This window comes from Etheostoma spectabile, chromosome 22, assembly GCF_008692095.1.
Source record: "Etheostoma spectabile isolate EspeVRDwgs_2016 chromosome 22, UIUC_Espe_1.0, whole genome shotgun sequence".
NCBI lineage: Eukaryota > Metazoa > Chordata > Actinopteri > Perciformes > Percidae > Etheostoma > Etheostoma spectabile.
Window position 1 is genome coordinate 2,608,640 of NC_045754.1, and position 24,254 is coordinate 2,632,893.

The 24,254-nt window shown below is 45.1% G+C and overlaps 1 protein-coding gene across 3 annotated transcripts in view; it reads right to left on the bottom strand.

Annotated features, from left to right (window-relative positions):
- Positions 1-630: 630 nt before the first annotated feature.
- Positions 631-24,254, bottom strand: part of zeb1b (zinc finger E-box binding homeobox 1b) — a 55,987-nt gene continuing 32,363 nt past the window's right edge. For 2 of the 3 annotated variants that reach the window (XM_032503369.1, XM_032503371.1), the window contains 7 exons: positions 15,717-15,863; positions 9,508-9,666; positions 8,212-8,414; positions 7,442-7,547; positions 5,229-6,934; positions 3,830-4,010; positions 631-3,085 (listed from right to left, as the gene is read on the bottom strand). In XM_032503369.1, coding sequence (XP_032359260.1) covers positions 2,367-3,085; positions 3,830-4,010; positions 5,229-6,934; positions 7,442-7,547; positions 8,212-8,414; positions 9,508-9,666; positions 15,717-15,863 — 3,221 coding nt within the window. In that variant the 3' untranslated portion in view covers positions 631-2,366. Of the gene's footprint in view, positions 3,086-3,829; positions 4,011-5,228; positions 6,935-7,441; positions 7,548-8,211; positions 8,415-9,507; positions 9,667-15,716; positions 15,864-15,957; positions 16,268-24,254 lie in introns of those variants that run through there. The other variant, XM_032503370.1, reaches the window with a different exon arrangement.

Consider the following 24,254-nt stretch of genomic DNA (forward strand, 5'->3'; position numbering starts at 1 on the left):
CTTTGAATCTTTTATCCATACTAAAATATATTATCGTATTAATACAAACTACAGTATTGTACACTAGATAGTGTAATAAATAACCATAAAGAAATATAAAAAAAATAAGAAACATAAATATAAAAGTTCTCTATGACTAAACAGACATACCCATCTCCTTGGGGGTGGGGATAATACTGCCATCGCTGAAAACGTACAGTACACACACTGAAACAGAACATAAAACAACATGAGGGACAAACAATAATACTGACAGGTAAACACATGGTTGAATTAAACTCCCGGGATTCATATTTGCCTACGTTTTGTTACCTGAAGACACATCTGAGCATTTCATGGTGTGTTAAACAAGTGCACTGAATAAGCTTTGCAAAGGCAGGACACAACAATTAGAAATCATACTTCATCATCATCATCATCATCATCATCATCATCATTGGAACACATGTGCATTGTAATTCTTTTAGCTGCTCAGATTAGAAATAAAAGCAACTTCTCTAAAATCTAGGAAACATGAATATGTGGTAGGCTAAACTCGACTTTCTTAGGTGTGGCGGCAAGCCAAAGTCAACAGTATTCCGGTGCATTGGTTGATCTGGGACCCGGCAATACCTGATCGTAGCTGCTTAGCTTCAACAGCAATATTCAATGGCACTTTTGATATGCATGTTTCTCTTGTTCTAGTTTGATTTTCTTTTTTTGCATATGGCTCGGAGTGGTTTGTAGGCATAGGGAGGGGACAGTTTTCCAAATCCCCTGCTCGCTCTGAACATAGCAACAGTTTGACTTTTTTTAATTCATTTTTAATATGCTTGTTTGGTTGCTAGATGAGAATTAGATGAGAAGATTAATACCACTCTCCTATCTGTCGGGGTAAAAATGCAGCTAAATATTAGATGCCTAAAAACAACCTGCCTGGCTCTTTATGGAAGTCACAACCAGTGTTGCCAACTCTTTTCCAATGAAGGTGGCTAGCACAAGCTCCAAAAGTTGCTAGATGCGCCAGATGACGTCATTTAAACATTGTTGACATCATCACTTAACATTTGCATACATGTAATGCAGTAGGAGAAGCAGAGAGACCAAATGCTGCTGACTGGGATTACTCTGAGCAGCTTGCATGGGAATGAATTACAATATAATATATCTTGCTTTTTTCCCCTGGTGGTCGTGTCCATACAGGCGTTGTTTTCACGGCGGCTGTCGCCCCACTTCCCAGCATTGCATGGCAGTGGGCTTGCCACCAGCAGTTATCAGTTTCTCTTCACTGACCACTGACATGCAAAGAAAATAGGCTACACCCGATGGCTGCACCTGATTGGGCGAACGCGTCACATGGGGTTGTCTGCTCCCGGATTTCAAAACAGACCATAATTGTCGTTTGGAATACAATACGAGGTGGAGGCTGGGGGGGTGTAGCCTTGACCAACTGCCACTTTTGTTTGAAAGCCATGAACGCCAGCGGTTTCCCCCTGTTCCGGTGCTCAGGCTAAGCTAAGCTAAGCTAAGCTAAGTGGCTGCTGGCTGTAGCCGTATATTTATCGGACAGTTATGTGGGTTCGATCCTCTCATCTAACTCTCCTTAAAAACAGAACAAAGTACATTTCCCAAAATGTCAAACTATTCCTATGAAACACTGATTTGTATAAGAAACTTTAACAACAATGAGCCTAAAAGTCTAAAAGGAAGTAAATGACGACGGGAAAGCCCAGTCCGCTCTCCATTGTTTTTCTTCTTAAGGCTCACAATCCAATCAAAAGAACATCAAAAAGAAACGTAATGCTAACATATGCTAGCGTGATGGCGTGGTATATCTAGTGCGGTAATACTGAAGGGTAGACAACACGACTCAACTGCTCAATCCATAGGTAAACCAAGCCATTTGTAGTGCACAGGATTTTTCTTATTTTCCTTCCAACTTAATAAAATACTGACTTTTTTGTTCATTGGCAATAAAAAGGTATAGAAATATCTCCCAACTGTACAGCTTTTAAAGGTTAAAATATGAGTGATAAAATTAGTAACACTGATAAAAAGAAAAGACCCAAGGTGTTTTAGTAATAAAACATTATCTAAAACGTGTCGGCTCTAGCTTCCAAAGTCTGTATAATGCATTTCCTTCGTTTGTTAAAATTTGTGTTCATCTTCATCTTTTTTTTCTTTACAAACTGATTCTTTTCTAGCAGTGAGAAAACCGTTCTCCTGCGAAAAAAGTCACTAGTATTTTTTCAGGCACACCTGGATTTCTACACAGTAGTGAACTGAAATGGACTGTCAGAGTGACCAGACATCATCTCCTGCGTTCTTCCTCTGCACGGGGAGAGGAGGAATCTGATTGTGTCTCACGGAGGAGTCGGATTCCTCCCTCAGTCAGTATCTCCTTTCTCCTGCGGCGTCAGGTTCTGCTCTTCAGAAACTGTGTTCTCGTGTGTCTCGCCTCCGCTCTCCTCCGTCACCTCCCCCTCTTCCATCCGCCCCTCTTCTGTATCCATCTGGACTTCCTCCTCTTCCCGAATGCTCCCGAGCAACTCTTCCTGCCTTGTGTCAGCCTCCTCTTCTTTCTCCTCCACATCGACTTCTGTCTTCTCCTCCTCTCCTAACTCCACCAACACTCTCTCTATCTCCTTCCCATTCCTCTCTTCTTCTTCTTCCTCCTCCTCCTCCTCCTCATCCCCTCCTTCGTCCCCTATCTGCACCACCTGAATGTCGTCCATGTCCACCACACCGTCCTCCTCCTCCTCTTCCTCGCTCTCCTCATCCTCCCTGGTGCTGCTCCCTCGCTCGTCCAGGTCCAGCTGGGCGGCGGCCAGGTGCCGCGGCGCCCGGCCCAGGGCCTCCATCTCGGCCGGGGCCTCGGCGTACGCCTCGGGGCTGTCGCGGCCCTCGCCTTGGCCCTGCGTCTCCTTCTTGCAGTAGGAGTAGCGGTGGTTCATGTGTTGGGAGTAGGAGCCCGAGTGGGAGAAGCGCTTGCCGCACTTGTCACACTGGTAAGGCTTCTCCCCCGAGTGGAGCCGCATGTGTTCGATCAAGTGGTGTTTGTGTTTGAAGGCCTTGCTGCAGATGCCACACTCGTGAGGCCGTTTCCCTGCAGAGGAAGAGAAAATAAATGCGCATCAACACCTCTGTTTAAAGGAAAATGGAAATGCCGTTGAGTAAAAAGGCAAAAAACATAGATGGAAAACTAAAAAAAAAAACACTCCAGTGCAATCGCAGTGAATCCTCCCACATTGCAGCGAGTAAGGAGAGGCCCAGAACAGTATCTATCATCAGTGTTTCCAAGGAGAACTTTTCAAAACAATACAACAACATCACAACATTTGCGCTTGCAAACCTTCAAGGAAACTTCATCCAGGCAGGGAACAGCTAGTTTCATCTAAGATGAGGTCATTTGGAGTTGAAAAATATGTTTGCAAGCCAGGTATCAGAGTAATAAAGAAAAAAAAACTGACACGCCTCTGAGAGCGTTGACCTACACTTGGCCACGGAGTCATCATCTTAGAGCAATCCAAATCACTACCAGAGCTCGCCTCTTGCAACATTTGGGGCGTCACATGGGAAGCTGGCAGTGTAGAGGTGGGGAGTTGGCGGAAAGAAATTCTCAGACCTCTTCTGTGCATGTTGAGTAATACCTGCTGGATTGGAGGTGTCCACCCTTCGTTACACTGTAGCTCAAAATCCCCCCTTCACTCACACTATGACTCATCTTTCCCAAGACCCAACAGCGTGGGATGTTGAGACAAGTTCCGGTTCTGGGTATTTTGTGGTCCATCTGTGACTTCTGGCCGTGTTTGGGTATAGTCCTAGAGAAAACATGAGAGTGTGTGTTTACCTGTGTGTTCGTATTTGTGTCTCAGCAGCGAGCTGCTCTTCTGGAAGATCTTGTCGCACAGGTCGCAGGCGTACATGCCGCTGTCCGTCTTCTTCATCTTCTTCCTCGGAGGGCCCGAGTCGGAGTCGTTCTGCTCCTCTACGGTGGACACGCCCTCTGATCCTGTGTCGTGTTTCTCCTCCTGGAGAATATGAGAAATCCCAGATGTATTGGTTGAAATTCAGAATGCTTGACAATGGAATGGCTCAGGAAAGTACCAGTACTCGTAAACAACGTGTGTGTGTGTGTGTGTGTGTGTGTGTGTGTGTGTGCATTGCAGGAAATGATGCCGTGTCATTTCCTACTCCTAGCTCTCTTGAGGCAGTTGTGAAAGTAAAATCACGCTGAATTTTCACATTATGGATGAGCAATCTTTTCCTCGGCCCGAAACATAACCGTACTGTTCACTTACGCTGTATGAGCACACCTACAGATTTCCCCTGTCCCTGGCCTGGTTAAACTCATCTACTGATGCAGTGAAAGTGGATGTGGGTCAATATTAAGGAGACGATATATACACAGAGCTCTTTTTTTTTTTTTTACAAGGCAGGTCTATGCCAATCCACTTAACACGAAGGTATAATACAACAACAATAAATCAATGAGGCAGGCTGAGGTGTGCCGTTTAAACAGATTCCAGCAGATCAATAGTGGCTCTGCAGTAAAGTGCAGCCTCATGTCCTCTGGGTGACAGCCCAGGAAGATCACTCATACACCCAGGGAAAATCTACATCCATCATTACGGGCCCATTAGGTGTCTGCACAATAAAGAACTATTAGGGGCTATCATTTTTACAAAGAGCTGAATTCTGACATTTCTATATATGACTTATTGATTACATTTAGGATGGAGTCACACTATCTATCATGTTCTGGTGGTTTTGAACAATAAGAAGTAATGATCTGGACTGGATGGTATAACTGATCGCTCCAAAAAGAGAAAAGCCAACTTGATTCCAACCCACTTGCTTCTCAAAATGGCTGCCAGATAGGCACAGAAGTCAAATGATTCACAAACAGCGCAGGGAAGAATTCAGAGTCAGACCTGTTTGCTGTGGCGGTCCTGATGTCTTGACTCTAGCAACACTATAGTATAAAGAACAACTTTATTGTCAGACCTGATCCGGGGAATCTAGAGAATGAAGCTAAGAAAAGCTGTGAACGTAGGCAAGTTGTGTTAACTTTGGACAGAGCCAGTGCTAAGCCAACTGGCTGCTGGCTGTAGCTTGATATTTAGCATACAGATATGGGACGCTCTCCAACTCTAGGCAACAAATCATATAAACATATTTCAGAAAATGTTAAAGTATACTTTAAACAAAGACAGAAGCTAAATACAGTAACGTAATTGAGAGCAAACCTTTACTCCGTTGAGGTGGATGGTTTCCTGCGTCTCCGTCCCCGCCGGGCTGTTGGCTGTAGTGGTATAGGTGTAAGCCAGCTGGGGGATCAGGATAGTCTGTTTGTTGTTAGTGGCTAGTGCCCTTAGGCATTGCATTGTGGTCACAATGTCGAGGGGTTTGGCACTTGGCTGGCTGGCGTACAGTGCGATGGGGCTGGGGCCCATGGCTGAGAGGGCCGATGCCTCTTTCTTTGTGCAAGTTAAGTTTAGAGGTTCATCCGCATTGGTGGAGCCAGAGGAAGAGAAGGGGTGAGCGCAGGCTTTAGCCACCCCTCTCTCCGCTTCCTCTCTGGCAGGCTTTGGCAGCGACAGGTCTAGGGGTCCCTCAGTGCTCAAGGGAGACTGGCCTGGGACGGGACTGCCAGATCTCAGGTTTAGTGGCGATGGAGGGTCCGGCGAGCTGTGAGTGCCGTTGACCTCTGCTGGAGTGGCTTCTGTAGGGCTGTCCTGGGTCATGGAAGGGCTCATATTGACCATGTTCTTCCCTGGGACCAGAGACACCACACTGTTAGCTTCACAGGTGTCCTCTTCCTCAGAGGGAGGTGTTGGGGCACCCAGTGATATCTGACCCTCTTGCATTTTGTCGAACCACTTCTTTACCACATGGGTTGGCAGGCTGACTGAGTCAGAGATCTTAGCCAGCTCGTCCTTGGTGGGCTCTGCATTTAGGGCAAAGTAGGCCTTGAGGAGGGACAACAGGTTCTTGGGCTGGTTACAAAGTCCTCCTTCTGACAGTAAGGCAGCGACAGCAGACTCAGACTCCAGGCCTGCTCCGTTCAGCCGGAGACCATCCTTCTTGCAGTGCTTAAGGGCATGGAGTGCTTCCAGCCCGCCGGGACAGTTATCACACAGGAGACACGTTTTAGTGGTCTTTTCCTCTTTATCTTTAGTCTCATTGGGCCTGGCGCCTCTGGTGGTTAGATCCTCTGGGAGTTTCTGGGACTTGAAGTTGTCAATGGTGGTCTGACCTGGTGATGTGGGCTCAGGCTCTTTCTTTAGGTTATGGGCAGTGAGCTGGCCCTGGTTGGGGTCCAAACTGTAGTTTATAATAATTTTTGCATTTCCATCCTGACCCACAATAGGCAGACTGATGGCTGAGATGAGCTGCTGCTGTCCAGGATGGAGCATTCCAGTGGTTAACCCCGAGTTCACCTGCCCCTGACCTTTGGCATTGTTTTCCAGCACCTGGCGAATTATGTTACCGTCCACCGCCACTTTCAGAGCATTCTGCAGGTCTGCCAGATTGATGCTGATGGGTGACACCAACCCCACAGTGGGCAAGACCATGGCCTGCACTGTGCCCTGTAGAGGAGCTGCAGCACCTCCACTGAAAACCCCCCCGTTCATGGCTGCCATAGACGGGGATGTCATCACCGTTGGCTTGTACTCGTAGTCCACAGGCTCGGTCTTGATCTGATTGAGTGGCAGCTGCTCCTGCAGGGGCTTGCTGTGCTCCAGCTTCTCCCTAATCTGGGTGCGGAGGACTGAGGGGGGCGTGGGGGACACTGGCGATTGACCCTGGGCCTGGGTTTTGGCGTTCCCCTGGCGCGGTCTGCCGTTAAATGAGATGATGCCGATGCACTTCTTACTGCTGATGTGGGAGCTGTAGGAGCCTGAGTGGGAGAAGCGCTTCTTGCAGTTGGAGCACTCGTAGGGTTTCTCTCCTGAATAAAACCACAATGTGTATAACAGAGAGGGAAAGATAGAGGGCGGGGGGAAGAAAGAGAAACAGATTTCCATTAGTGAATGAAGCTAAATGAGCAAACCCAGCTATGAGCAGTGCGGTAGGAAAAAGCTCTAATGCATTTCAATGATGCTTAAACGTTGAGGTAATGGCACCATTGGGAATTGCCCTTCTCTAATTGCTGTCCCATAATGCCAAAAGAAACACAATTATGGCACGTTAAGGAAGAGCACACAATGGGTCAAAAAACAGTGAAGGATATCTAAATGCAGGGAACTGGCTAAACATAAATATATATTATATAATAATATAATATTGGTTCAATGGACACTGAAACATCTGAGGCCAACAGAGAATCATAGCAAAAACGTTTACAGTAGACCTTCTCACACACACACACACACACACACACACACACACACACACACACACACACACACACACACACACTTAAATGCTGCCATGGTGACAGGGGTTGTCCACTCACCGCTGTGGATGCGTAGGTGCTCCTTCAGATGGTGCTTGTATTTAAATGCTTTGCCACATTCAGTGCACTTGAATTTACGATTGCCTCCCGACTGTGTGATGTGTCTCTGTCAGACGAGGGGAGAGGGGACATGCAGTGAGACACACAATGAAAACACAACCTTTGAACTGCTACTAATTCATGTCACAATGTCATTAATCAATCGAGGGCAAAAGTTCTTGTTTATTTATCATGTTTGGAAGCGAGCTGCTAAAGAAATGGGACTAAGCCTCCATGTAGGTTTGCATCATTTAGAATCACTTTGTCACGGTGTATAATTACTACAGCACTACAGAAGTAGTATGCTACTGAAACCCATCACAAGTTATCCAGCCACACTGACTATTTGCTTAGACTAAAAAATATTAGAATAGTAAACTGAAGCAGAGAATATCTTTCAAACTAAATATATTTAATGTTTACTAGTTTCTCACTACCTGGTTTCAGTCAATCTAGCAAAATGTTTTACTCTAATGAGTAGACTTTATTATTATAGTACCAGACTGTGTAGTATGCTCTTAAAAGAGGATTCAAGGTTTTACAAATCATCTAGCTGCATGAGGTACTTAAGTTAGCCAAAAACTGCATTTCAACTTACAACTCAGAAGAGCAGATAAGACTATTCAAATCATTAGAGCATTTGAAGATATCAGATTGGAGATTTTTCCGTTTAACCGGTGAAGGTGTTTGATCGGTATCCAGTTCTGACCAGTTTGTCATTCCGTTTTTACCTGATCCCTTCCGCTCTTGTGGACTGTCATATGCCTCTCCAGTTGAGCTCGGTATGCAAAGCTGTAGCTGCACTCGGGGCAGTTGAAGCTCTCCTCGGTCTTCTCGTGCCGGTACTTGATGTGCTCTTTCAGGGAGCTGTAACGCTTGTAGCCACGTGCGCAGTACGGGCAGGTGAGTAGCTGAGAGAAGGAATCAGGAGTTCCTGGGTAAAAAAAAACAACACAAGAGCAAAGTGGTGTAATGACATATGTGAGAGTTGGGGGAGGATGGGTCAATAGGGAGGGTCCTTTGATGCCACAGTAACACTCATCTGTTAGTTCACCAATCACTGAGAGATCCTCCCCCACAGGTAAACAGCAACCAGGTGACCAAATGGATAATTGCTGACTAGTGATCCACAGTAATGCCTTCCTTCCTTCCTTGTAAAAAAAAATAGCATGCTGGCTTGCTAATGCAGGACTGGAATTCATGTTTTGCTTTTGTAGTTGTTGACCAGTAATTATGGCTTTCACATGCCTCAAATTCCATCATTTGATTGCCTATTGTGCATTTGGAGCGTTTCAAAAACACCCACGCATGTTAAGGAATAACAGCCGCCTGCCGAGCTCCAAGCTGGTGAACAGAGGGTCTCAGATGCCTGGCTCCCACACAGGTAAAGCATTACTTTGTTAACAGGTGATGTATTAAGTTCCCCTGCGGGACAGGTGAGGGCCTCGGGATGGGAATGCACACACACTATCGCCCAGGTAGCCGTGAGTCAGGGCTCGCACGGACGTGACAAATTTACTCAGGTGTTGCTGTTTCTCATCCTCCCCTCTCCCTCCGGCCCTCCCCTCCTCCCTCATGTTTTTCCCCTCTGTGGCAGCAGGTAAAAGCCAAAAGCCTGGGAGCAATAAAGGCCCCAGTGAGCTGCACTTAACAAATAGCAGTGTGTGTAATCATGTCGAAGAGTGGCGTTAATGGGGTGGAGTTAACACCTAAGGTGAGACAGGGAGCAGGTAGAGCCATCCCCAGGGGGCGAGTAATTACTGGGTAGGTGCAGTAATAGTGTGAGAGCTCAGTGACTCTGAGCTCTTGGGTGGAATAGTGGTGTGTGTGCGTGTGTGCGTGCATGATTTAGGGACACTACACATTGCTTGTGTGCACTACTAATAGAGATAAAGATGACATTAAAGCAGTAAATGCATAAAGCACATAACAGTAATCCTGAGGGATGTGTACACAACAATGAGTGTTTAGAAAGTTTTTTGTATAACATGAATTGACTGCGAATGCTGTGTGGTGATGTCTTGTACCATTCTCGTCATGGACACTGGCGTCAGGGGTACCCTGACGTGGCTCATCCTCTGGGGCTTCTGGGTAAATGACGGCCGTGTCTCCTTGCTGGAGCATCTCCTCCACTAGGGCGTCTGTGCTCACATCATCCTCAGCGTCTGACACACAATCCTCCTTGACTGTGAAGGGACAAACACACACTGATTAGAGTAATGCCTGCAAAAGCAGACATTATTGATTACCTCATTATTTCAAGACGTACATGTTTTTCTATCGACGCAGGCTGTACATATGAAACCTTAACCTTTGTATATGAAATGTGATAATCCATTAATGTCACAGCGAGTGTCATTATAGCTGAACTGGATCTTACAGTCCAGTTCTTGATCATGGCATGTTCCCCAGCCTGGAATGAGGCATGTGATGCCAGTAAAAAAAAAGAAAAAAAAAAAAGAGAGAAAACACATCCTGAATGCTCGTCACAATAGAATGAGAAAACTAATTAGCATCAAAGGCCACAGGCTACTACATGAGCATCAAGCTCTTTGTAAGAACTGAATGGCAAGCATCTATTCACAGTGTTAGGTAAGGTACTTGCTGAGACTGGGACAGATAATTAGGTGATGTATCTTGTCCTGATGTATTGCGGCGGATAGATATTACGCAGCATGCACACATGCTAACACACCATGCTCTGCTCTCTGGAGAGGCTTGGCCTTCTTACTGTGTTTAATACTCCAGCAAATGAGAGCCTACATGTGGGAGCCGAGCGTGCTCTTACCCCACATCACATGAGCCTGGCTAACGAGTCTAACGAGCACTAATTACCAAGCTGTGGATCATAGGAAGTGTAACCTGACGATGGAGTTTAGGATGCACAGACGCTTCCTTCCCTCTTTCTGGCTCTGCTCTTCCAGAGCTTCCTGAAGTGGATACCGGAACCAAGTATAGTGTGTCGGCGATTAAACCGAGCATTGTTCCTCTATGGATATGTTAGTGTGCTTATGTGATTCATTACAGGGAATGAGTACAAGGGTGAGCTATCAGCTAAAAGCAAAGTTAGACCACAGTGGATACTGTGGTAGTGTTTACTGGGCAGACGTTTTACGGATGGATTTAAGCACTCCTCCAGCTTAGAGGAGATTTGAGAATTGTGTTTTGTGAATTGTGTGTGTGTTGAAAGACGGGGCCAGCTGTGTTCTCCTAGGAGATGGGAACAGGTGTAGCTCTTCATGACTCACCGACACACTGTGAATACCAGTGCTCTTACATAAAGCGCTGCTCTGGCTTCCCCTGGTGCACCTCAACAAAAGCCATGAAATAGTCATTTGTTGCTAGGGTTATTAAAGACCATTCGATGAAAACCCAGAGATAATAGATAATACAGAGGAAAAGCAGTGTGTTAGTGAACGTGTGTGTGTGTGTGTAATGCAGAAGGCCAACAGCAGGTGCTGAGAAAGTGGAATTGTGGAATTCTCATCATACAGTGAAGGGTCTGGGGGATGGTAACCCCCATATATCACACAGCTTTTGTCACATGACCAACAACACCCCCCAGACAAGTTTAAATACCAACTTAAAGAAACAGTTTGACAAAATGGGAAATACGCTTACCATTCTATTTTTAAAGATATAATATGTAGGATTTTACTAAAAAACAATGTGTAGACTAAAGCAAAAGTGATCCCTCTCAATCATCAATTACTGTATGTCCCACGAGAAATGTCTCTGTACACGCAGCACGACAAAACCAACTTTTGAACGTACAAACGTTCCACCAAACCAAACCAGCTCCTGTCCGAGGCTATTTTGCAGGGGCACCGGGGCTCCGTCTGGCACTGCCCACGACGTTTGTGATTGGTTTAAAGAAATGCCAATAAACCCGAGCACGTTTTTCTCCCATCCCAGAATGCTGTGTGGACTAGCCAGACCTTCCTTTGCAGCGCTGTGGAGAATGTGAGACTAGCAGAGACCCCAGCCTTCTGCCTACATGTTCTCTTTTCTTCTTAATTTGCGGTGTGTGAGACGTTTATGGGCGTCAGTAAAGAGCCTTTGGGTCCCACGTGGTTGTGTAACCCCCAGCAATAACAGTGCAGTGCTCACTCTCTTAATTCACTCTCTAGCTCGCTTGACCTCTGCTCCCGCCCTCTCTCTCACACTCGCTCTCATTCTCTGTGTTTACACACAGTAAGCGATAGTCACTACACATTACACCTTTAATACGTTGTCTTATATTTTTTTCACGGTTCTGTTGGCCGTTGACAAGACATTGTCAAACACTGTTGCATGTGGGGAAGTGCTGCTCTGTGTTCAGCTCCCATCCACTGCTCAAAGGCAGCATCTAAACACTCAAGCACACCTCTAGGCTACTAAATGTTGAGCATGTGTGTGAAGCAGAGTCCCAGCTGGGGGTATGTGGTGCAAAGGTATGACAAGCGGTTGTTTTTTACTCTGTGTGTGTGTGTGTGTCTCTCTCTCTCTCGGCTCTTTGTTAAGTACAGAGCGAGGTCAGAGGGGTTCACAGCCTCGCTGAGGCGGCTCCGTGTTATCAGGCTGCTCCCCTGACATGAAACATCACACAGGCCATTTATGTGCTGACGCAGGGATGTGAATGCACCACTGCACAAGTGGAAAATCAGTTCAAAAACCCCAGAACGAAGGCCCCGTGAGGTTGGAGCAGGACATACTGTTGCAGCTCTGATGTACCAATAAAAAAAAAAGTTTTTTCTTTGTTTATTTTACAATATAACCTAACTTTAGTACATCTAAGAACAAAATTACCAGACCACCCACTTTCTCCTCCTCTCTTTCCCCCTCTCCTTTCTCATCCTTCTCTTCCCACATCTCTGCAACATGATACAACGGTATCCCATGAAGCATTTCCTGCCCTGGCCAACCTTTGCCCCCGCCATTTCCTGTGGTTGTGCATCCAGACCTGTTTGTAGGTTCTATCTTGGATGGGAGAGACATCAGCGATAAGGAGTTGCACAAACAGCCCAAATAGTCCGGCGTCATTAGTGAAGATGTTGTGCGTTATCTCCCATCAACAGGAGGGAAGTTGGAGAATACATGTAGGGTATTTCCAAATCTAGGATGATTTGCTTATCCTTGGCTTAGTGCTATCAAGTATTTGTGCTGTGTGTCTCCACTGGACAATCTTCCTCTGGAGATTCTTCCTTTCCTGTCCAGAAGGGTGGCTCAGTTTTAACCTCACATGGTGACATAAGGCACACAGGAATGTAGGTGTTCCTGTGTGTCCACAGAGTCCCTGATGTACAAATGGATTTGAGACAGATTCTAAAGAACATCAAATATCATTGCATGTCAGGCTAACAGTGAGGAAATACTAAGTGTCACTGTGCGTGAGAGCCAAGCAACTTCACTGCTGGTTGGAATAATGCAGCACAGCACTCCACTAACAACCTTAGGCTATATTTTCACTCAGTTAAACTCTTTTGCCGTCATTTAGTACCATTGCAGCCTCATGATATCAAAGCTCTCCAGGTCCACCCTGCAGGTAATCATGCTCTTCAACTCAATCAAATATGAAGGAGAAGCCCTCCCAGGTCAACGCTCTCTCTACCTTTCTATCTTCCGGAGTTAGTCAGCCTGTTCTTAGAGGAAAACGGGCTGTAGTCTACTGCAAAGACACTGGGCTGCTCCACCACTATCATTTAGGAGTGAATGAGTAATGACAGCGAGCAGGGTGCCCGTGATACCATATAATCAAGAGGAAGGATGCAGAACAAGAGAAACAGTGAGAGAGAACGGGAGTGTTCAAAAAAGAAAAGGAGCGGAAGAAAGGAGAGATGGCAAAGCATTGAAAAACCACCTTTTTGGTTTTGAAGCACGGCCTATTAGGAGAAATGGTGTCAAGCTTTTAGTTTGAAGCAAACTTAACTATGCTGAGGAGAAGATGAGTGGGTGGTGGTCACTTTTCAAGGCTGCACCAGGGACTTCTCTGTTCTCAGGAGTGAAACCAACAGACGGAGGGATGAGAGAGAGATGAGAGAAGTGTTTGTTTAAAAGACTGTGGCTTTCGCCATGTTTCATCTGTCCGACTTAAAGTGACAAGAAAGATGTTGCTTGATGTATGATATGGGGGTTAGAGACAGTGAGAGAGCAAGAAAGAGAGGTGTGTGTGTGTGTGCGTGTGTGTGAGCGCTCATGAGTGAAGTCAAAAGAAAATATGCCTGATCAGGCATAACTGCAGAGCGCCGCCAGCTCACTGAGCTGTTTCAGTGTAACTCATGCTTTTGAAGTGTTTAATGTTCACGAGCCCTGGCCAAAACCAATGACATTATTCTTCCTCCAACTTTCCCTTTATGCAAGGAGGTACAGCTGGAGAGAAGTGATGAAAATGACAGCATCGTCTGGGGAATAGGTGGTTAGGCCTGTGGTTTCAGTGTGTACACGTATGTGCAACCAAAACCTTGCAACTGAAACGTGCTGAGCTGAAACTCATTGGAGAGGAATTTCAACAACAAAAAAATCCCTCCCTAAACTGAAAGTGATAGGTGGACATTTTCGCATGTGCGAACTTGACCTCTTGCTAAATTAAAGCCCCCCCCCTCGGTCTCACACATCCCTCACCATGAAAAATCCAGCCAAAATCTGCAAAGAGCAACACCCTAAAATAAATATTCTTGTGGCTGAATATCTAATTCATATGGGCCTGTCACAGCGTTGCACATACTGTACTTGGCACAGGCCCGAAACTAACAGTGTCTCTCACACACACACACACACCACACACACACACACACCACACACACACACACACACACACACACAAACACACAGATTTATATGCACGTGCAGCATGAGGTCAGGGGAGCAGCGCAGAGGCCTTGGGCCCAGATTGAAACACCAATATCCTTCAGCACCTGCAATTGTTGTTTTGGAGGGGGGAGGGGTGCGATGTCAGCCCTTCCTGTAGCGGTGAGCCGACTCTGATGTCACTTCCACATGGTTTGAGGTAAAAAGAAGTTCACGGCTGCCCCTCAAATGCCCACCAGTGCCATAAAACTCTCCACTGGCTCTTTGGCTGTGAGGCTATTTTCTGTGCTTGAAGGTCTCTCCCTCTGTTGGCATTGTCTTTGTTTAATATCGTGCTTCCTGCCTTAGTTAGAAACCCACCACGTGTAGTACCTGTTTCCTTACACTCTGTTTCACAATGAGACAAAAGCCTGGTACTTAACTGTGCACAGACGTCAGCGAGACGTTTCTTAACTTAGCCTGTTTAACGTCAGCTGAGGCCAAAATGAGACAGCACCAGTCAAACAATTAATGTCATAACAATACATAAAGAGGCTGCATGATATTTGCATTTGTGTGCGGGAGGCATTTTAAAAGTAGTGCTCTTATCCTGAGCAGATAGGACTAAGAACCACGTTTAGAGACACTTGGCAGCCTAACAATGCCAAGACTGACTGTGAAAGGAGACACTATGAAAATTTAAATCTTAAAACGTAATTTGTTCTGATACTGAAAAATGTGTCTGTGTAATACAGATGATATTAGTGGTATGAAAGTACCTTACTGTGCCTTGTCTCAATTAACTGGCACTTGTCTAAATACAAGTCTGGCAAATAGATAATTAAGTGCTGTTATCCCCCACTGGCATCATTTTAAAGTAGAAAACGAGATTAAATGAGCACTGGCTGAAGTTTTTCACAATGCAGAAAAGTGGAACACAAGTCACAGGACATTGCGTATTTGGTGGGTAGGGAGAACAGGTGTGTATTTGCACGGCTCACTCCAGCTGTGTTTAGGACTGGGTCTCGGTCAAAAAATGTCATACCAGTACCAATACCTTGACTTTGATACTGGTTACTAAACCATTCTTTTTTATACCAATTTTGTAAAACAAAGAAATTACAACATTACACATTGCGGCGCTAATCCTTTTATTCATGTCTCATCTCCGACTACGTGTGCCGTCTCTGTGTAACTTCGAGTTTCTCCTGCGTGCCTCTACGAAGTGTAATGGTAGACAGCCAATCACTGACATTGTTAGAGCTCGGTAGTAGCATGCTGCATGCTTATTGGCTCGCTGACGCTGAAGAGATTTACTCCTTAGGTAATGAAATTGGGTATTGAATGATGAGGCATTTTTCAATAGTTGATACTTTAGAGGCATTTCAGTCGTTGTCTAAAAAGTATGAAAGTACCCAGCCCTGGCTGTGTGATAATAAAAATATATCCTTGGATGTGCGTCTGGTCTCACCTCCATCCCAGCAGCGCTCCCTGGGGTGCTCGTCGTCTGGCAAGGTGCTGTCGCAGTCGGCCAGGCTGCCTTCCTCCTCCACGATGTGCAGCTTGTCTTCATCATCCGAGTCTGAGCCGGCCTCCACCACCTTATTGTAGTTAGTCACTGTGCAAGGAGACATGGAGGACAGAGGTTAAAGTGACTGGTCAGATTGTGTCTGTTGTTTTTTTTTAAAGTAGTCTTTAAACAGCTTACACACATTTAGTCATTTTTATCCATGATAACGATAACAAGAGGTGGACTTGTATGTTCTGCTTTAAAATGAGCACTGAATGCGAAAGGCCATGAGTCGGAGAGGTTAAATATATGTTCTATGTCACTTAAATGTCAAAACTATTAAAAGGGATGGATGAAGGGGGAGGGGGTAAGGAGCTGGAAACACCACTTAAACAGACCACGGCCTAACTTCCATAGATGAGATGGAACTTTAAATGATCCCCATGGGCAAATTGGGTTGTTAAAGCAGGAGAGGATAAAACAGCTTGGGCACTAACCCCAGACTGAATGGAAGGCTATTAAAAAAATACTGCAAGTGCTGATTTTTGATCCATGTATGCAATTGAAAATTTAAGAAAATATATAAATCCACAGCCAAAACAATCTGTAACAACAGGCTCCGTGTTGCCGAGAAACAGAAAAATCACACTTAGTAAGTTGCAGACACACATGCAGTACCAGTGTGTGAGATCATTCGATTTCAGGCTGAAGTGGTGTGTGTGTGTGTGTGTGTGTGTGTGTGTGTGTTGTGTGGGAGTCAGTGTGACCTGGGCGGTTGTATTATGGGCTGAAGGAGCCAGGAGAGACAGCCAGCCTACAGAGAGGGTTATTACGAGGAGTAAATTTTCCTGACCAACTGTCTGCCTCAGATGTGTGCGTGTGTGTGTGTGTTCCTGTGTCTTCTTTTCATTTCCACCTGGTTCCTCCATCTCTCAACTCCACCTGTGTTACTTCCACCCACTCTCCTTCCATCCCCCCTCCACCCCTTATGTTCCACTGAGAGAGCTACAGATCCTCTTGGAGGCCAAATCAATTCTCCGGTGAGAGCAGCCCAGTCAGCAGAGGGCCTGGGCTGCACTGAAACTACCTCTCCAACTACTCTCTCTCACATCACACACACTGCACACAGCGCTCGCACATACACACATCACCTGCATTCACACGCTGAATATGCACTGCCAGTACAAAGCACCTGAACTTTTTTTTTCTTCTTTCTATCTTCCCTCACCCCCCAACCCCGCTCGCCCACCTCTTTCTGAAGTGGCTGCTAATGTCGGGAGGAGGCGTTCCTGGGAGAACCATGATCCTCCGTTTCAATCAATGAGAATTGTTTTGGTGAGGTCTCTCCCTTTCTCTCCGCATTGTGCAGGTCATTACAAACCGGGTGGTGTTCACGCACACTCGGTAGACGCGCAGGGTTCAGGCTGAGGGGGAGGCGGGAGGAAGGAGTTGAGGGGGCGGAGGGATGAAAGGTGGTGGAGGAGGGAGAAGCGCTGTTATTTGCCGAGTCTTTTGCGGGGTCAACACCGCTGTGCCGCAGCTGCAAAATCCAACCGGGGTTCATCAGAAGAGCTATTTAATTCTCCACCTCTCTTCCCTCTATTCCTCACTCCACAATACACTGTGTGCACAATTATTAGGCAAGTAAGTATTTTGAACTTATTGTCATTTTAATGTATATTTTCCAATTCCAAGCTATATAAACTTAAATGCTAATTTGATTTAAGCATTATCAGGTGATGTGTATTTGTTTAATGAGGAAGGATGGGGCCTAAAGTGATCAACGCCCTATATCCAGGTGTGCATGATTATCAGACAAAATAGGCAAAAAAAGAGATTTAACAGACTCTGAAAAGCCCAAAATTGTAAAATGCCTTTCAGAGGGATGCAGCACACTTGACGTAGCAAAGATATCGAGGCGTGATCACCAAACAATCAAACGTTTTGTTGCAAATAGTCAACAAGGTCGCAAGAAACGTGTGGAGAAAAAAAGATGCAGATTAACTGCTAGAGACTTGAGAAGAATTAAACGAGAAGTTACCAAGACCCCATTGACCTCCAGTGCTGCCATACAGAAATGCAGCTTACCTGGAGTGTCCAGTAGTACAAGGTGTTCAGTGCTCAGAGACATGGCCCAGGTAAGACAGGCTTAACAAGACTCATAATTTGAAACGGTTGAGACCAGATGGATGGGCCCGTGGCTGGATCTCACTGAGCTCCACTTCAAGTCACATGCTTTTATTAAGGATGAGCTAGTTGGACCTTTTCGGGTTGAAGATGGACTTAAAATTGACTCCCAAAACTACTGCCAGTTTTTAGAAGATACTTTCTTCAAGCAGTGGTACAGAAAAAAAGTCTATATCCTTCAAGAAGACCATGCTTTTTATCCAGGCCAATGCTCCATCACATGCATCCAAGTACTTGACTGCGTGGATAGCCAGCAAAGACCTTAAAGATGACAGAATAATGACATAGCCCCCTTCCTCACCAGACCTAAACCCCATTGAGAACTTGTGGGCCCTTATCAAACGTGAGATTTACACTGAGGGAAGACAATAGACCTCTTTGGACATCTACAGATCAAGAAACTAACAGATTCCATGGATGGCTCATGAAAGATATTGAAAAGAAGGGTGGCTATATTGGTCATTGAATATTTCTTGAAATGTCAGAAGTGTTTATTTGTACATTTTGGGTTTTATTCTTACTCTAAGAAATTAAAATAAACAAGTGAGATGGGGAAATTTTAGTTTTTCATTTAGTTGCATAATAATTCTGCACACTAATAGTTGCCTAACATTTATACATTCTCCAGAGAAAGCCAAAACTCACTTTTCCTTTGTTAAATATCGCCACCATGTTGTAGTTTTCAAAAGATAGATTCAGGGGTTATGCACGTCCTTTGTACCTGGATTGCTATCCAGGCTAGCCAATATGACAAGTGAAGACCCGGGAGCACTCCCATTCAAATAAACTGATAATTAATTGGATTTCTATAGCATTGAGAGACTATAAACTAGTTCCTTTCTCCCCTCTCCCTTGTCTGCCTTCCGCCGCCTCTCTCCCTATCCCTACCTCTCTTTTCTGTCTGACAGACACTGCCAGGTGATGTATTGTCCGTTCGGCAGCCCAAACAGGGTGCAGCACTTCATTCTGAAACAGGAGGTGATTTGGGACGAGTCTGAGAGGCTGTTTAGGGCCACAGCCACTCAGGTGTGGAGCTGAGGTCAGCGATTACAAAGGCAACACTCTCCACTGGCAGTGTCAAGAGAAAATGATCAAATATAAAGCTGTAGAGAGAAAATCAATGTGCTGCTGTGTGCAGACGGGACCATAAAAGTGGGAGCTGCAAAGTACAGCAAAGGGGGTGAGAGAAGGAGTAAAGGATGACGAGTGGTGTTGGTGGTGGCGGGGTGAACGGAGACGGTCTTCCTGTGCCAAATGGTTGGCGGTGTTGAAACAAAAATGTGTGTTCCAACAGGAGATGTAACACCTAGCATAAACAAAGGCTGCAGTCCCTTCTGGCTTGACCGGCTGAGCGTTTGGACAGCTGGCCTCATTAGCGCTAACATGCTAGCACACAACAGGAGGACGACTCCTACGCAGCTGAGACAGAAAGCATTGGTAGTTGGAGGAGGTGAAGCACTTACTTCTTAAAGTTTGTTTTCCTCCATTGGATGCAGTGTGTTGAACACCTGATAAAATAATAGCCTGTAACCATTGGTTTGGGCTTTAAGTTAGTCGGTAACCCCTGGCCATAGGCCCCACTTTTACAAAACCCTCCCACACACAAACAGTCTATGTATTTGGGTAATAGGGCAACAGCAAAGCAAGCCCAATAGCCCCAACGTAACATGACAGTTATCCACATCACATGATAAGCCAGGCCTTTACCTCGGAAGACCTGATGCATCCTGGTCCCAATTCCAACTGTTATTGATGGTAGCCGACAAGCTGATATGAAACAAAAACCTTCAATGTGTTATTTACTCTTCACCTACACATGCTACAACATGCTACAGATATGTGCTGTAGCTGACCATGGCTGGAGTAAATGACTGAAGCCAATGCTGCTTGAATTTCACCACCTAACCATCACTCGTCACCCTCTTGCCCTCTTGCAGAGTTCCCAGAGTCTATTGAAAGGCAGTGCCAGACAGTCCATGTCAGCCACACTTAAATATGCCTGCTGGAGAGAGGGCTGTGTTGTTATGACACCTGCCAGGCTATATCAATTACTGACAAAGGAATGGGTGATTGGGCGGGTTAGTCCCAGAGCAGGCCCAATGTTACCCCATTGGAGGGGATCACCTTGGCAGACATATTATCACTGATCTGTCAGCCCAGAACATCAAGCGCCATGTGTCCCTTGACACAGGTTCCTTTTGTGGATTCTGTCCTGTAATTATGTAAACTCGCTGGCACTTATTTTAGGCCCGTGCTATTTGATCCTGACCTGATTGATGAATAAGAGACATTAGGAACTTAAAATCACTGTGCAGTCATGTTTGTACCACAGCAGATGGCTTGGTTTGTGCTTTCACACTAAGGCGTGCCAGATAGGAATGGCAGTATCTCAACCTCTGTGGGAGTGAGCTATCTCTGTGCTCTGAGGCCCTGAAGGTGTGAGTGACTGGCTTAATAACTGCGCTTTAGATGAGGACACAGAGGAACATATATATAGCCTGTGAACAAACACATTACCGTCTGAAGTGAGCTTTGTCTTGATTCATTACCTATAAGGACGTCTACAAACCTATACGTCTTACGTGCAGGGCAAGAGCCCCATACCAGAATGTGTAGGAGGTATGTCAGGAATGTCCAACCAAAACACTTTTCCGTGTCTTAAAGAGACGGATCAAAGGGTGTGCCCTCCCTGCTTCTAATTTCAGCCAGCTGACTGATGTATTCTGAGGTCTGCTGTCGTTCTAGTTGTGATTAAACATATTGACTCATCATAGGCAGCAGACCTACTTGTCTGCCCTTCTACCTCTCTTCTCTCTCTATATTTAGCTTTGGTACAGGCTCCCTTATTGAGGTACGCCACTTATCTCATTCAGAGCTCAGGGCCAGGCAGGCAGCGGTGAAACCACCACAGGCATCCTAAAAGAGTACAGACCCTGTCGTCACAGAGTCTGCCCTTGTGGCTCTGCAATGCCATTTTCTTAGGGAAGCCAACCACTACAAAAAAAAACCAAGCTCGAACCAAAGTATAACAAAGCCGTGCCATTCAAAACCTCAAGTATGCCGTCTCAAGGTGAGGTGCCTCATTCAGCACAGGGGTAAACGCTGCTGGTTTTGTTAAAACAACAGGCTTCCTCCCACAGAGTCAGGAAGGTCAACTCAAGTGCCTATAACAAAACAAAAGAGTTGGGGATTTTTTTCTTGGTTGGTTTGTTTGCAGGCTGCCTCAAACTTGCTCGGCCATTTAAGTCAGGCAAAAGGCTGTTTGGTTCCAGTAGTTAAGATATGGAGCTGTGGACATATCTGTATCCCTTCACGCAGTCAGTAAGCTGGAGAGGGCACTAGGGGTCCCAAGAGACTGTTTACTGACAGCTAATCTCAAGTCCCTACCACCACCAGTGTGAGCCAACCCTACCACAAGGTAGTCACATCTAGGACCAGACATGTCTTACATACACAGGATCAACATTCAGCTTCAAAAACTCCCCAAACGACCAGTGACTCTTACTCATTTTTCTAAGTTAGGCTTGAAGGGCAAAAAAGCAGAAGCACCTCAAGTCCATGCTGACTTGCGGTAAAAATAGTCCTGAGAAACAGTCACTTTTGATGTAGTTCTGTATTTCTGTGTGCCACAACTATTAGAGATGTAAAATGCTCCATTGATAGTCAGGTGTTCTATTAGGCAAATAACAATACACTGCTAACAGACAATTGGTTAAGATTATCCCATCAAAGTACTTTGACAACCTGTGGAGCACAGCCCTTAGTAGGAATCATTTCAGAGGTGAGCTAGAAGACAATGGGCTCTTGTCTTCCTAATGTCGCTGATCAAGGTTTTAGCATGTGAGCTAATGGTCCTCCACAGGTCACTCACCTCCTATCTGATGAGCACTTTCCATGATAACACTAATGCTAATGGGGGCTATTGTTCTCTTAATAAGCATGATGACACTTTCAAGTGTAAAGGAAGTCAGCGGTTGTTAATGAGCGTTAGGAAAAGCAAGAAAAGGACTTAACTTCACCTCAGAGATTGTGGAATGCTTTTCAAAAAAAGAAAATGACTAAAACCTTTATTACTCAGGGTTAGTCCTGATAGTGTTGCTGTGCCTCAATGACAACCAGATAATAGGCTGTATTTCTAGTGAGGGGAAGTCACAGGCTGTTCTGTGTACCAATCCTAGTGTTGCAAACGAGCGTGGTGATGAACCACACACATTCTGTTGCACTGGGCGTCCTCGGAGAATTGCTGCATCTGGCACCTCAGCTCTTCTAAATAAGGCCAGTGGGCTGGTAGGGACCGGAGGGTGTGATCATACCACACACACACACACACACACATACACACACACAGAGCAATGCCCCGGCCACCAAGTATACACTTGTCTCCCAACCCATGTTTATGTTGGAGGTGAGACAGCCCCATCAAAGGTAATAACAGCGGTATACCTAAGTGAGAGAGAGAGTGTGTGTGTGTGTGTGTGTTTCTTCTGTATGTTAAGCCGTTAAAAGGCATGCTTGGCATGTAGAGGGCTTTCCATCCTCATGGGTGGTCACTAAGGACTGGGCATCGAGACCTGGTTCTAACAAAAGAATCAGGATTCCAATGGAATAATTTTTTTATTGGAATGGTTTTGAATCCGATCATCAGTTCAAAATGTAACTCAAGTAACCAAGTTTTGGTTTCTGTAGCGACCACCGTACCTCCAGAATGAATTTTACCTTATAAAAGCCCCCTAGAACTGTAAATCACATCTGAATATCTGTGGAATAATCATGTAAACCGTTTTTCAAGGAATCCAGAATCGATGAGAACCGGAATCAAAAAGCAAGAATCGGAATTGAAATTAGAATTGTTACTATCAAAATTATGACCGTACCGGCCAACAAAATGTATCCTACAGACTACAGAAAATCTCTGTTTGGTACAGATCCCCAAAAATCACGCTATCATCATTTACATTTCTTTCAATATTAATCATTTGAAATTAAAATGAGAATAACAATAAAAAATGATCATTCCTTCCAAAATTGTGAATCATATCGCAATCGCAATATCAGTCAAAATAATTGTAATAAAATATTTTCCTCATATCGTGCAGCCCAGTTATTTCTACCAATTATTTATTATTTTGAGCTAAACTTCTGTGCTCGCTGGCTTAATTGTTACATAACTGCAACATGTAGTGTTCAGGTGTTACAGTTGACTTCCTGTTGATATGTGGATATGTTCTTCTAATCAAATTGTGTTTTCTATTTTTTGAGCTACGGAATATTCTACGTACCCCCTGGCAACAGCAGAAGTGACCCCTGAGGTACCCCTTACCCTGGTTGGGAATCACTGTATTAGATGATTAGCCAAAGGCCTTATGTTCTTTTCCCCCCAGCATGTTTCCTTGGATTAGGGAGGCTCCAAAATCATGGCTGCAGCTGTTGCCGTGGTCCTGCTCCACGTCCTGCGATGCCCTGCTACATCCTGTCACGCTCTACTGTGTCTTGTGACGCCCTGCAGTGCCCTGCTATGCTATGAACTAGTCACTGTTCCATTCTCTTTATTGTGACTGTTAGTGCCACTATTCATTACACCCCCAACCGGCCCCGTCAGACACCGCCTACCAAGAGCCAGGGTCTGTCCCAGGTTTCTTCCTAAAAGGGAGTTTTTCCTCACCACTGCTTGCTCTTGGGAGAATTACTAGACTTGTTGGGGCTTTGTAAATTATAGTGTGGTCTAGACCTACATTCTGTCTATCGTGCCTACATTGTGTCTCATACTTCCCATACACACACACACACTCACATCCACGGCACCAAATATTCCTTCACGTATGTAGTCTTGTGCATTGTGTTGTTATGTCTTGTATTATCTAGCTATCTGCATGTATCCTTTTCAGAGTGCATGTGGCGGCGCTTTCACTAGCTGCGGCTCGGAGGCTCTCTAAACTCTCTAAACTGTGTTTCGTTGCATTGTACCTGTACATGTGTAATGACAATAAAGTTGAATCTAATCTAATCTAATCTGTAAAGTGTCTTGAGATAACTCTTGTTATGAATTGATACTATAAATGCAATTAAATTAAATTTAATTTAATTAACCTAACAAAAAGTCCTGAAAACCTTTACAAAATGTCCACAACACCATGCACCTAATGCACCCTATGTTACCCACTTAACCCTTATGTTGTCCTCCAGTCTAATCTGACCCGTTTTCAAGGCACTTCTTCAGAAAATAGTTTTGCTTTTACTTTTTGTTTGCTCTTTTGTTTGGGAAAAACATGCATCCGTTTGTTTTGACCTGAGGATATCCTGGCTAATATTTGA